Genomic DNA, 15,318 nt, shown 5'->3' on the forward strand with positions numbered 1-15,318 from the left:
TAATGACAACTATAATAAAAAGACATAGAATGCGTACACTTGTCATCTGGCTTTCTGTATCATCAAGATAGTCGGATTCAGGAGACCAATTCATATTATATTGGGTCTGTAGTGATTGTTGTCCAAGGTTTAACACATCAGCATCCCAGAACATTGCTTTAATAGGGCATCATCTGTAATGTAAGGAGAAATAGTTTAGTTAATGAGTTTACTCATTTGGAGCTTGCTTAGGGAGATTGTCTACATAGAATTATTTGTCACATTGATTTAACCATTGAGAAGAGAGTGATGCTCCGCAGATTGTACTGAATAGGAAAGAGATGTACAAGAGGACCAGTGTCCAGCCTCCTCCCTTAGGCTGAGGTTGTGGTGTTGGAAGGGGGGGGGGGGGGGGGAGCAGTGACGTCAGACTTGCCCTATTAAAGCCTGAGCTGGTGGCAGGTGCACAGAACCTACTTCTAAAAGAGTAGTGATGCCAACACCGAACATCTCCGGATCTGCTGGGAAAAGCTTCAGAAGGGCTGTTTCTGAGCTTGACCCCAAGCAAGCTGAGGCTATCCTGGTAAGGGACATATATCTAAGGTTCTTGGGCAGTGCTCAATATATTTATGTAAAGTTGTCTGTAAAAGTATTTATAGCTGTTGCAATTTAGTATTTACACCTTCTGCTATGCTCAGTCATTATATATTTGCTTTATTCTTATTTGTTATACTTGTTACGGTGTGTTTAGTCTTTCTACTTCTAGTGGTGTTTTTAATGTTTATACCTGTTGTGGGGTGTTTAATGTTTATACCTATTGCAGTATGTTCAGTGTTTATACCTGTTGTGGTGTGTTTAATGTTTACACCTGTTGCGGTATGTTCAGTGTTTATACCTGTTGTGGTTTGTTTAATGTTTATGACTGTTGCGGTATGTTTAATCTGCATACCTGTTGTGGTGTGTTTAATGTATATAGCTGTTGTGGTGTGTTCAGTGTTTATATTTGTTGTGGTGTGTTTAATGTTTATACCTGTTGCGGTATGTTAAATATGTATACCTGTTGTGGTGTGTTTAAGGTTTATACCTGTTGTGGTATGTTCAGTGTTTATACCTGTTGCGGTATGTTCAGTGTTTATACCTGTTGCAGTATTAATGTTTATACCTGTTGCGGTATGTTAAATCTGTATACGTGGTGTGTTTAATGTATATACCTGTGTTTTATCTAAATACCTGTTGTGGTATCTTTAGAGTTCATACCTTTTGTGGTGTGTTTAATCGTTATTTCTGTTTTGGTATGTTTAGTGTTTATACCTGTTGTGGTTGTTAATCTTTATATCTGTTGTGGTGTGTTTAACCTTTATATCTGTTGTGGTGTGTTTAATCTTTATGTCTGTTGCAGTGTGTTAAATCATTAGAACTTTTGCGGCATATTTAGTTTTTATACCTGTTGTGGTGTATTAGTCTTTATTCCTGAAGCGGAGTAGTTTAGTTTTGTACCTGCTGAGTATATTTCCCCATCTTGGGTTATACACTATCAGTTGCGTATTGTCAACCTAAGTGAATAAAAAGCTTTAGTGACACTGTAGAAATAATAGATGTTCATAGTGTAATTGCTTTTTAACAGTATACACTTATAGATAACAACCCAATGTGCCACTTAGCACCGGATGACATACAGTAGAATAAGAATGAATTTAGGAACTGGATTATAAAAGATATAATCCGAGCATATAAATTGCCTTTTACATATAATATTCAGAAAAAAAAAAGTTCTCACCTGTTAGTCTTATAACATATTTTTTCCAGAGTAAGTGAATGGAAGCAATTATTTTATTAGGCAGGTGTACAGTGCTTACCTCTTGTAATTACACTCAATATGTCTGCAGACAAAATCTTATATCTGTTCTGATAAGCAGCTGGAATATTACACATTTATCGGAAAACGTTAATAATAGCACATTTGCATTTAGTTTAATGTCCAAATGATCTCATTGTAATACAATGCTTAAGGAGTCTAAAATATTAAGACACTACTCTAATAAAATGGTACGTTGAAGGTTTATTACGGAACTCGGTGTCTAGCAGGATTACTGTAATGCGATACATACTGTATGTTTAACAGATTAATTTTATTAACAACATAATACATTCCAATTTCTATTGACTTCACTTTAAATGTATACCAAGACTTTTTAGAAAAATAATGAGCCAAAAAGAACTGATCTTTATAAAGAGACAACTATGTGTACAGTAGATGTTAGGACATCTCATAACACAGTTATGCAGCTAATAATAAATTATACATATATCACGTTAGTTTAACCCTTTGAGTGAATTTGTCAAAATAGGTGTTAAAATTGCCAAGCAAACATTTGTGTTCATCATAATGACCTGTAGGGTGAGATTTAATAGGATGAGAGATTCAGAAAGTGAGAGGTTTGGTGAGAAATCTCCACTTTTTTTTAAAGCGGCAATCATTTAAGGCCCCCATACACTAGGGCGACTTGTCCTTAGGACAAGTCGCCCCCGACTTCCCCCTGAGCTTCCCCGGCTGCTCCCCGGGGGAGCTTGATTAGATTGGCACTTGATGTGCCATTTTTTTACATGTGATAAATCGTCTCGATTTATCACATGTAAAAAACCCGGGGAGCAGGGGGGGGCTACAGAGGTGGGAGCAGGGGGGCTGGGGACGCTGCGGGGGACACGTCTGTGTCCCCCGCTGCTAGGGACGTTGCGGGGGACAGCGTCTGTGCGGCGAGGCGGTAGAGGGAGCAGGGGGGGCTGGGGACGCTGCGGGAGACACTTCTGTGTCCCCCGCTGCTGGGGACGTTGCGGGGGACAGCGTCTGTGCGGCGAGGCGGTAGAGGGAGCAGGGGGGGCTGGGGACGCTGCGGGGGACACAGGCGGCATAGAGCCGGGCAGGGGGAGCCGGCGGGAGCTGTCAGTGCTAGAAAATAAAAGTCTATACAATGAATGGGCAGCCTGTGATTGGCTGAGCGCTCTCTCAGCCAATTGCTGACTGGCTGAGAGAGCGCTCAGCCAATCACAGGCCGCCCATGCATTGTATGGGCTTTTTTTTTTTATTCAATACTGACAGCTCCCGCCGGCTCCCCCTGCCCGCCTCTATGCCGCCTGGGTCCCCCGCAGCGTCCCCAGCCCCCCCTGCTCCCTCTAACGCCTCGCCGCCCCACCTAGTAGGTCCCAAGTCGGGTGGTTGGACGTGCAGCAGGTCCGACCACCCGACGCAGATCCGATGCGCACGGGACCGCGCATCGGATCTGAGGGGACATCAAAACTAGCTGATTTTGGTCCGATTTCGGCCAGATCCGACTGATCTGGCTGAAATCTGACCAAAATCGGCTAGTGTATGGGGGCCTTTACACTGCAAAACCAGTGTGATTTTGCAGTGTAAATGATTGCCGCTTTAAAAAAACCTGAAGATTTCTTACCAAATCTCTCACTTTCTGAATCTCTCATCCTATTAAATCTCACCCGTAATGTTTACCTTATATAGGAAATATAATCTATTTTTACACAACATTTGTTATTGGAATTTATATAACAAATGTGGGCGACATTTTTAGCAGATATTTTGCACATCTCTCACAGAGCTGTTGGCACTCAAAGGGTTAATCTAACAGTTCTTGACAGACCAAAATTGTGTAGGTTCACTGTCTCATAAATCTTGGATGCTTTGCTGAAAGGTCATCCAATTCAGCTATGGGAATTCACCTTTTATATGTACAGCACACTAACACATATTTACAGAAAAATAATTAATTCTTTTTCATAAGAATTGCATATTCCTCAGATAAGAAAAAAGCAGTGTACCCGTGTATTTCCATCTTGTCTAAAGAAGGGTACTTTGTGTCTCAAGAGGATGCCATGTTTGTACTAGTCACCAAGAATTAACCCTCTATGTCATTTTTTTAGTGTTTTCCGTGCATAACGGAATCTTTCATCTGTCCCACCGGCTAACACAAATGTGCATTCTGAAATGACCAATATTTTGCCAGGTGATAAATCGCTAATTTTCACCCATTTTTGGGGGTGAATTTGACTCACCCTATTATTATCCTGTATTGGCAAAAAGGGTGTGGATCAGCGAAATTGCGGCAAATTCACGTGGTTTGGGTGAATTTGTGGCTGTTTCTGACCATTTTTGTGTCCGTTTTCGCCCATACCGAGTTGCTCCACTCCCAAAAAAAGTGAAATGGCGGATTATTGCTGATTTTTTTGCCTGGCCGGGAAATTTGTCCGGGATTAAATACTCCCCAAGTGTCTGATACATATTGCTAAATAGAACAGCAATCCGAGGAGACACTCACCATTCTGCTGCCTGACGCTACAACTGAAATGACTTTTGTATTATTGCCATATATATTACTGGATACCAATGCTGTCACAATTTATTATACGGTCTAACACCAAGATGGAAATTACTATAGAGACCCAGACAGATGGGAAGAATTGCCCCAATACACCATTTTGCTGATGCTGGGGTCGAGGAATTAGGCAAATCCAAAATGTTGGAAATCCTAGATTGACCCATTTCGACCAATAAATGATCAGATAATCAGATTTTTTAATATGTTGTACTTCCCCGATTCCCTGCCGTTTGGGATTGGGAGAATCACACACTGGTGTGTGACCCGTATAGATCTGGTGGGTACCTGCAGCATGGAGTTTTTAACCCTTTGAGTGCCAACATTGCTGTGAGCGATCCTCAAAACAGTGACTATTATTTTAGTATAAATAAATACAAATACGGCCAAGTCATTGAATTGAAGCTGTGAGCGTCCTTGGCAATTTTAATGGATATTTTCAGGTTCTCTCACAGCAACGTTGGCACTCAAAGGGTTAATAAAACGGTTTGCCTGGCAATTTTCACACCTTTTTTGACAAATTCCCAACTGCCAGAGATGGCCATTTCTATCTGCCACTGTACTATCAGCCATCGCAGACTACGGAAGGCAGGCAGATGTATTATTCAGGTCTAGTCTACATAGGCCACACATTTATAGGCCCCCTTACATAAGGCGGACTTGTCCTAAGGACTAGTCGGCCCGACTTCCCCTGAGCTCCCCGGGAGAGTTCAATAATATTTGCCACTTTTGGCGCTATTTCTTTTTTACATGTGATAAATCGGAGAGCAGGGGTCGCAGCAGGAGAGCAGGATCCGGGGTAGCGGCAGGAGAGCAGGGTTCGGGGTAAAAGCAGGCAGTGGGAGAATAGTACACATCCTATTCAAAAGACTGGGCAGTCGTTGACTGGCTGAGCTCTCAGCCAATCAGAGGCCCCCAGTCTTTTGAATAGGATTTTTTCTATTCTCTTGCCGCATGCCACTACCCCGCTACCCTGCTCTCAGGTCCCCTCCCACCATGTCAGGGCCCCGCTCCCCGGACCTCGCTCCCTGAAGTCCCACCATGGACAGCTTCACATATTTATTTTATGTGCAGACCGTCCGACCTCTGATTAGATCAGATGTCATACACTATACAATTTGGGCCTATTTCATCCAATTTCTTGGCCCCATCCTCCTTATCACATAGGTGCCCAATCTCCTATAGATTGTAAGCTTGCAGCAGGGCCCTCTTACCTCTAAGTCAAAAGGTTGACATGCGTTTTCACATTTTTGCTTAAAAACCCTGAAAACTCATGTCGGAATTTTGACTGTCAACTTTGCCATTGCCAACCTAATGGTTGTGTTGACCTTCCAACCATGTCAACATTACCCATATCGACCTATTTCACATGTCAACATAAGCTCTGTCAACCTTCAGTGATCTACCCAATGCATGTCGACCTAAATAGGACCTTTACCTGCTGAAAGTTGGTAGGGGATACGATCACTGAGTCGTCCTGGGTGTAATGATATAATAAGCATTATCATGTTTTTGTCCCATTTGCGTAATGATGTACGGAGCACCAATCACATGTGCCCCTTCTTTTAATACATCACTTCCTCATCTCACAGATGCAAGATGTGTCAAGTAGCCATGGAAATGTATTTATTTATTACCAGTCGAGAATGCTTCATTATGGACTGTTTCATAGATGCAAACTTAGATTTATAGATATTTCAGTGGGCTAGAAGGCCAATTTGATAGAGGAGAATTTTTAAAATGTTAACGGTCTTTAAAAGAAAGTTATTAGCTGCATAAGAATTGTGTGTACTGTTAAGCCCTTTCCCTATATGTGTTTCAACATGACTCCCCAGGCTGTAGACGGCCATTCCATGCGACCCACAAGCCATATGCACATCGCTGGCACAGAAACAGTGCCACCCCTGTGGCCTTGCGTCTTGAGTGGCAGCATGCCTAGTTATCACCATGGTTATGCCTAAATGAGGACAGTATGCATTCACCACTCTCATTTCCATTATCATTGCCCACTAAATCTCCTTCTCTGGCCGGGATGTTTCAAAAGAAAACTGCGGTAAAACCCCCTTTATCGGGACCGCGGAACCGCCCATTTTTGGTGTGAAGAGTAACCCTACAGAAGACTATGGGCTTCTTACCGCAACCCCCACCAAGCTCTGCTGATGCGGGCGGTGCGGGACATTAACTATTTGATGTCCTGAGTAAGAACCACTGTGTTATATTGATGTAAAAAATAGAACTATATTATTTGTATCGGTAGAGATAAACTCACAATCTATCCATGTTGCATCTGTTAAACCACAGCACACATTTCCCAGCGAATATTATCCAGCCTCCAAAATATCAGTCATTAGTACATATGAGAAATGGACAATGTACATCCCGTCCTAATAACTATTAGACATTGGGGCGTGATTCTGAGTTTGACAGGTGCGCAGATACAAAGGGGCAGATTTATTTATCCTGGTGAAGTACCAGCCAATCGGCTCCCAACTGTCATTTTTGAATCCCATCCTATAACTTGCAGGTTAGGAGCTATTTTTGTGATTTTTGTTATCATTGGACACTTAATCACTTTACCGGGCTTAATAAATCTGCCCCAAAGTTACATATTTTTGCCTATCTCCAACCTATTTTGAGCCATTAGGAATTCTGTTGAATCTGTTTTTACCTGAAAGTGGGCATGTCAGTGCGGACACAGGGCAGCCATAATACAAATGCATAACTCTCTGACCTAACCTCCTATAACTCTCTGACCTAACCTCCTATAACTCTCTGACCTAACCTCCTATAACTCTCTGACCTAACCTAATATAACTCTCTGACCTAACCTCCTATATCTCTCTGACCTAACCTTCTATAACTCTCTGACCTAACCTCCTATATCTCTCTGACCTAACCCCCTATATCTCTCTGACCTAACCTCCTATATCTTTCTGACACAACCCCCTATAACTCTCTGACCTAACCTCCTATAACTCTCTGACCTAACCTAATATAACTCTCTGACCTAACCTCCTATAACTCTCTGACCTAACCTCCTATAACTCTCTTACCTAACCTAATATAACTCTCTGACCTAACCTCCTGTAACTCTCTGACCTAACATCCTGTAACTCTCTGACCTAACCTCCTATATCTCTCTGACCTAACCTCCTATATCTCTCTGACCTTACCTCCTATAACTCTCTGACCTAACCTGCTATAACTCTCCGACCTAACCTCCTATAACTCTCTTACCTAACCTAATATAACTCTCTGACCTAACCTCCTGTAACTCTCTGACCTAACCTCCTATATCTCTCTGACTTAACCTCCTGTATCTCTCTGACCTAACCTCCTATAACTCTCTGACCTAACCTCCTATATCTCTCTGACTTAACCTCCTGTATCTCTCTGACCTAACCTCCTATAACTCTCTGATCTAACCTACTATATCTCTCTGACCTAACCTCCTATAACTCTCTGACCTAACCTTTTTAAAACTCTCTGATCTAACCTCCTATATCTCTCTGACCTAACCTCCTATAACTCTCTGACCTAACCTCCTATAACTCTCTGACCTGGTCTCACTGACTGTGACTTTTACTTTTACAGTCTCCTCGCTTCTTGGGCAGAAGGCAGAGTTTAATAGAAGATGCCCGAAAGGAACGGGAAGCAGCGGCGGCAGCTGCGGAGTCTGCAGAGTGCACAGAGTCTTTGGTATTTGAGGAGAACGATGGGAAGGCCATTGTCAACCTGCTCTTCTCCCTCAAGGGAAACAAACCTTCCTCCTTATCCCGCACCCTCAAAGTGTTTGAGGTAAGAAGCAGAGATTAACACACAATACCATCCTGGGTGTAAACACGAGTTTTTGAACATAAAATGGGTTGCGTGTGGTATTTTTGATGAAAAAGGCCTAATGAAAAAGGGCTAATTCAGCTTAAAACAATAAACTGTGGAAATCGCTATTTGGACATTTCCGCACTTCTGCGCCCTGAGGGACGGGAGTAGCAACAGGGTGCTGACTCGATGTTTTAGAGACGTTGAACTTGCGGGAGCACAGTCCGGACAATGCAGACGTGTCCGCACTGTATGCCCCCCACCACTATGACCCAAGAGGGGGCTTCCCTTAATGTGCGGACACTTCGCTATATAACAAAGAGCTTGCAAAATAGCGCATAGCTTTCATAATTGCGAACATTTGTGAAACTACAACTGAAGCTGAATTAGGCCGATTGGGGCGGATGTATGAAGCCTTAACAAGAGATAAATGCAAGTGTGATAAGGAGAGATAAATGTCCAGCCAATCAGCTCCTTACTGACTTTTTTCGAACACAGGCTGTAACATGGCAGTTGGCAGGTGATTGGCTGGACGTTTCTCTCTCCTTATCACCCTCGCATTTATCTCTTGTTAAGGCTTAATACATCCATGTCTCCAAACCACAGCACTCGGTACCAGTCTTTGGATACCCTATTAATGTAACTGCCCGTGATGATATGTATTGGCAGTGCCACAATGGAGCAAGTACGTCTCACTGGGGAATGCAGCGGTAGGGGTCCATGATTAAGTTGTAGGCCTAGTTACCACAGAGGCTTGGACAGTCTTAAGAGACCAAGTAACTGACCAAAGTATTATCTGAGTGCACTGTCTGGAACCTGACATCAGAGATATGTGGTACACAGGTATCCCTCACAGAGAGGCGGAGTGATACAGAGCAGTGTGTGATCTGTCTATAAGGAGAGGGACAGATATAGCCTTGATGTGATGAGTCCTGTGAGTAGAGATCTCTGAACCAATGGAGAAGAGCCGGATGGGCTGCAACTGCATGGGCTGCCAGGTGCCACTTTGAGTGGCAGCTGTAAGCTGAGGAGAGATTCTGACCCTGGTAAAGATTGTGCTGAACACTGTAGCTGGATGGTGTAGAGTCGGTCTATCAGCTGTAAAGTCATTTAAAAGTTAATGCTTTTTGAACTTTTGGCCCGATTCAGACCTGCTTGCTGGGCTGCAAGTGTTCGGAGCCCAGAGCGCAGGTAGCCGCCACTCCGCCGAACACACACACAACGCATGGCCCCCTTGCTTGCTACCTTCAGGTGTATATCTTGTCCCTGAGCACTGCGTACCGTGTGCATGCACAGCGATTTGATAATTGGCAAGCAGGTCTGAATGAACCACTTTGCCTCTTCCATTGGTAAGTTTGTCAAATGTTGTTACTATTGCTTACACCTTGTATTTTATGCATGAAAGCAGTGGTGTAACTACAAAATTGGCTCCCCCTGCCAAAAAGTTTGTGGCGCCCTCCCCCAGCTCTTTGGTTAGGGCAGTGGTTCACAAACTTTTTTGAATCACGGCACCCTAGAGCATCAAAATAATTTCAAGGCACCCAGAGGCGTAACTAGAATTTAGTGGGCCCCATAGCAAAATCTTGAATGGGGCCCCCCTCATTGGCACTCAGTGGTGAAAAAAATTAAACACACACATTGGTACTCATATGAATAAAATGTAACCGGACCAGGATAGAGCTGACAAGGAAAGGACCAACACATAGATGACAAAATCGGGACACAGGCGACAGGGACACGACTGAACAGAGGGGCAAGAGAGACAGGTGACAAGACAGAACAAAGGTGACATGACAGTGGAAACAGGAAAGAGGGGATGGCAAGAAAGAAGTAAAATTGTCAATACAGATGTGACAGGGCCAGGATTGACCTGACAGGGAGAAGGTAAGGACAGATATTACAGGACGAGGACAAGACAGTGGGGACAGGACAAAAGACAAGGCAGGACAGGGTTAGGCTGTGGAGGGGGGTTAAAGGCTGTGGGAAGGTGGGGGTTGTGTTAGGCTGCATGCTGATTGGGTTAGGTTAAGGCAGTAGTAGGGAGGCATATGGTCAGGCTGCAGGGCAAGGGATTTAGGGTAAGGGGGATAAGGGGAGAGGATTATGGCACTTACAATGGGTGACAGCGCCAGGACAGAGGGGACAGGACAGGGACAAAGAAAATAAGAACAGGAGAGAGATGAGTGACAGAGGGGACAGAGACATGTCAGTGAGAACAGGACAGAGGGGAAATGACAGATCAGTGGGGACAGGATGAAGGGCAGTAACCACAGAGAAGGCAGTAACATTTTTATTTCTTTAATTTACTCACTGCCAGCTCTATGTGTCTGATAGCCGCGCCGGTGCCTGATCTGTGGTCAGCAGGTCCTTGCAGTGCAGGTCAGTGCCGCATGTGCATGCATCTTCCCCTGAGCACCAGTCAGGGAGACCTCTGCTGGGCAGAGGCGTGCAGGAAACAGGTGCTTAGAGCGAGCACTTGAAGGAGGGAATCACTCTAGTATTGCTTGCTTCCGCACTCCCGCCGCTGCATATTCCTGCGCTCGTGAGATGATGTCACTATCATCTCACGAGTGTCTCCTCTCTCCTCTAGGCACTGCTCCGGCCGGGCGCAGTGAGTTCAGGGTCCCGGAGACCCCCCGCCCCTTATTAACCCCTTTCACTACTGGCGCAACTATGGAAGTGCGGTGCAGTGGAGTGCTTACTGGGCTTTGGGGCCCCCCAAACTGTCCGGGCCCCATAGCAGCTGCACCCCCTGCACCCACCATAGTTACGCCACTGAAGGCACCCCTAGGCCAAATGCTTCTTATCGAGAAATTCAGGAAACAAATATTATCACATATGTCACAGTTACCGTATTTTTCGCTCTATAAGACGCACCTAGTTTTAGAGGAGGAAAACAGGAAAAAAATATTCTGAGGATGAGGTTATGGGCAGGAATGATCTGGCAGAGAGACATAGGCAGAGAGACATAGGCAGAGAGAGGCAGATAGGGGCAGAGAGACATAGGCACAATGACATGGGCAGAGAGGGGCAGAAATACAATAGCAGAGAGGTGCAGAGTGACATGGGCAGAGGGGCAGAATGGCAGAGAGACATGGTGGGCAGAGTGATAGACATATAGAGAGAGGGGGGGACATGGGGAGGAAAGAAAGTGGTAGCTCATTCGTCCACTTATTAAAAATGCACTGTGTCACCCCTCCACCATGCAGGTAGCCCCAGGCAGGTGAGACACAAACCTGCTGTAGAGTCGAGTCTCGCTGCAGTGCCTAAGAGGAGCTGCCTACAGGTGACTGCTCCTTGTTAATGTCAGGAGGCTGAGAGCTAAATCTAATGGGCAGCTTCAAGCAGGGTGAAAGGTCTGCCTTCTAGCCAGCGGACGCGATGCCAGGACAGACAAGTGGGCAGTGGGTGGTGTTGAGCGGGCACAGAGTACTGTAGCCCGGTGGCAAATTACTGCCTCACATTCCCCCTCCTCCACACAGCTCCCAGCATCGGCAGCGCGCTGTCCCCCTTATACCCGGCTCCCAGCGGTGGCAGCCTCCTGGAACCGCTGTCTGTCTTCCCCTTAGATACTGGAAGCTCCTACCTTCCTCTTACCCGGCCGCTCCGTCCCTCCAGCAACGCGGCAGCTCAATCCCTCGGTACACCTGGTGATCGGACATATGGGGATTGGAGACAGTCACCCGGCTCCGTGGGAATGTTAGGGGGTGAGTGTAAAGGTGCCGGGCGAGGGATGATGACATGCTGGCAGCGGTAGGGAGACGCTGGGGTGAGGTCCGTTTGGCGAATGGCATATCGTCGGCGGGGTCCCTGCGGCAGATGGGAACTAGTAGTGCTAGATCCCATGATAGTTCCCCGCCGATGATATCCCATTCTCCAAAAGGACCCCGCTGCCCGGACCTCTAAGTCTAAGCTGCTGACAAGTACCACGGGAGGGGGAGCGGGCTCTGCTGCAGCTCCTGAGATGCTGGTGCAGCAGCACCAGCATTCAGGAGTTTTTTGCATGTTAATATTCCAATATTTGCTCCATAAGATGCACACACTTTTCCCCCCACTTTTTTGGGGAGGAAAAGTGCGTCTTATGGTCCGAAAAATACGGTATCTGGTGAGGGACAGATTTGCTTCTGTTTGTCCACATATATTATGATTGGCAGCCACTAGCACTGGTTTTACCTGGTACATTGACCATAAATAATATGAATTGATCTTGGTCCACCAACCCAAGGCACCCCTGCAAGTGTCCTGAGGCACCCCAGGGTGCCTATGCACACAGTTTGGGAACCACTGGGTTAGGGGAAAGATGTGCCCATGCACCTCTCCCTCCATCCTTCTAACTGCACCTCTCATACCTTGGGTCCCACTCCTAACTGCAGCCAATGAAGGTGCGGGATGTGGCCACTGCCTGGGGTTTCCGGCTGCTGGTGGTGAAGAATTTGTTTTCTGGGGTCTCAGCTGCTGGCAGTGCAGGATGTGGCTACTACTCGATCCTGGATGTGGTGGTGCCAGCACCATCACTGCCGAGAGCTGGGACCCCAGGCAGCAGCAGCAGCCTCCTGCTCTGTCGCACTGCACCTTCACTGCTGGCAGCCAGGACTGCGGACAGCAACAGCCTCCTGCACCCCCGCACTGCACCTACACTGCTGGCAGCCAGCACCGCGGACAGCAACAGCCTCCTGCACCCCCACACTGCACCTACACTGCCCGCAAACGGGACCCAGCCTGCTGCACCGCCGCACTGCACCTTCACTGCCGGCAGCCGAGAATCGGGACCCCGGGCAGCAGCAGCCTCCTGTACCCCCGCACTGCACCATACCTCCAAACATGACTCTTTCCAGGAGGGACACAATGCTCTGTTTCTGGACTTCCCTCTTAATGTATAATTGCCTTCATCTGTTTCAAACAATGGGTAAGAAAGGTGCTTCCACATAGGTGATAGCAATAATGAATTAAAAAGGATGTCCAGAAACAGAGCATTGTGTCCCTCCTGGAGAGGGTCATGTTGGGAGGTATACTGCACCTTCACTGCCAGCAGCCTGCACCACGGGCAGCAGCATCCTGTATGGTACCGCTGAATTAATTGCTTAAAGCTACATAATGCCCCACAGAGCCCATTGGTGCTGGCTCCCCCAAGCCACCACAGGGTCTGCGGCACTTTAGACAATTTATGCCACTGCATGAAAGGTGTATTCTTTCAGCTAAAAGACTAAAACCTTTAACACCTCATCTGGGATAGAGATTAACCTGCAAATTGAACTTAACGTGATACATCAGAATTTCACTGCAGTGGCTAGATCCAGGAGTGGTGGTGTCGGGGGACAGCCTCTGCCAGCAATCTATATACAAGTATCTGTCAAAAGCCTGGCAGACAGAAGACCCTAAGAACAAAAGCTGTTAAGAACACACTCGTGCGCAAATTGTACTTATAACGTTCCACTCGTGAATAAAAAGTACCTTTGTATCCGATACTATCTAAATGTTGGTCACCAAGCTAATTACTCAAGGCTGCTCCCAATGGCAATTCGGAAATTGGCAAATTGTAAAAATAGGGTATTATATATATATATACCATTAATTCTATTTAAGAGAGAGCGCCACACAATTGGAACTACCAAAATGTATTTAATTTAAAAATATATATTACATAGGAAACCAAATAAAAAACAATAAAAAATGTATATATATATCTCTCAACGCACGGAGCATTGTGCTCCTTAATCATACCACCAGCTGTCAACTACTTGCTGTAGCTTGGACATTGATCAACTACAAAAGTAACTGCAACGCTGCCCAAAAAGTTTTGTGTTATTAACTACACTCTTCAATTACTCTACATACTTCCTATAAGGGTGGTATTCTAATATAAAACATTCTGGAGTTGGACACTTTTGAATGCTATTAAAGATTTTTCACATTAATGGAATAATGTTTATATTATGATATATATATATATATATATATATATATATATATATATATATATATATATATATATATATATATACACACATACACACTTTTTATTGTTTTTTATTTGTTTCCCTATATAATATATATTTTTAAATTAAATTAAATACAATTTGGTAGTTCCAATTGTGTGGAGCCTTTACACTAGGGCTAGGTAATATTATATATGCAATTTTGTCACTTTTTATGAGATTGATTGCTGCAATCACATAAAAAGTGACCAAGTTGCATGAATTTGAAAGCCGGCCAATGTGCTGCACAGTCCCGTGCGTATCTGTCTAATCGCAGCCAAGCCAGGCAGGCTTGGCTGGGATCTGATGCAATATATATCATATGCAAAAGGACTGCATGCGATATAGGTCCCATGTAACTAAAGGGGGGATTACGGGCAACTTCTCCCTGGGGAGAAGTCACCCTAATGTATGCCCAGCTATTTATGATATTAGTCTTCCCTCAGAGTAAAGAGGAAGTGGGGTTATGCAAAATAGACCAACAATATTGCCCTTCTCTCCACCATTTCCATACACATTTTATTTGGAGATTCACAATAGTACAATTCAAGGAGACAGACAGTGATTATCAAATAGAGTGCCCTGCACAATCAGTTGTAGAGGTCTCATATGTATTGAACAAACCAGGTATACAGTATGAATGACTAGTGGGTAGTCACTGTTGCTACATAATATTACTAAACAAAATAAGGTCTACATAGACATCACCACCCAATACAAAAATACTATTTTATGCAAATAACAACTATTAAAGAAAAAACTATAAGAAAGGGGTCAAACATACAGACAAGACACGGGAGGAGGACGAAGGGGACAAACGAGTGACATTGCGCTAATAGTTAAACAATTCAGAGCGAGTCATATATGCTAAACATATCATTGCATGGGGGCATAGTTGTATTAGATTCGTGATCAGAGAGACAAGGCCATGGGGGATCAAGCAAGACATACTTTCACGTATTATGGAATTGTCTTATCAGGTACCAAGAGGTTTTTTCCTATAGACGTAATGTCTGTGTTTTGGTATCAGTGGGCAAGGTTTCAATGTATGGACCCCATTTTTTTTATAGAAACGTATCACCCCTGTTCAGCATCAGGTAATGTGGCTTGTCTTTCCATATACAGTGTTTTAAGTAGCATATTTTTTGTTTCGAGAATTG

At 44.8% G+C, this 15,318-nt stretch overlaps 1 protein-coding gene across 1 annotated transcript in view; it reads left to right on the forward strand.

Moving 5' to 3' along the window:
- Positions 1–457: 457 nt before the first annotated feature.
- Positions 458–15,318, forward strand: part of TH (tyrosine hydroxylase) — a 92,236-nt gene continuing 77,375 nt past the window's right edge. Inside the window, exons 1-2 of the mRNA XM_083165579.1 lie at positions 458–562; positions 7,959–8,162. Of these exons, the coding sequence (XP_083021705.1) occupies positions 473–562; positions 7,959–8,162 (294 nt within the window). The 5' untranslated portion in view covers positions 458–472. The remainder of the gene's footprint in view (positions 563–7,958; positions 8,163–15,318) is intronic.

Source organism: Crinia signifera, chromosome 11, assembly GCF_055691185.1.
Source record: "Crinia signifera chromosome 11, ASM5569118v1, whole genome shotgun sequence".
Taxonomy (NCBI): domain Eukaryota; kingdom Metazoa; phylum Chordata; class Amphibia; order Anura; family Myobatrachidae; genus Crinia; species Crinia signifera.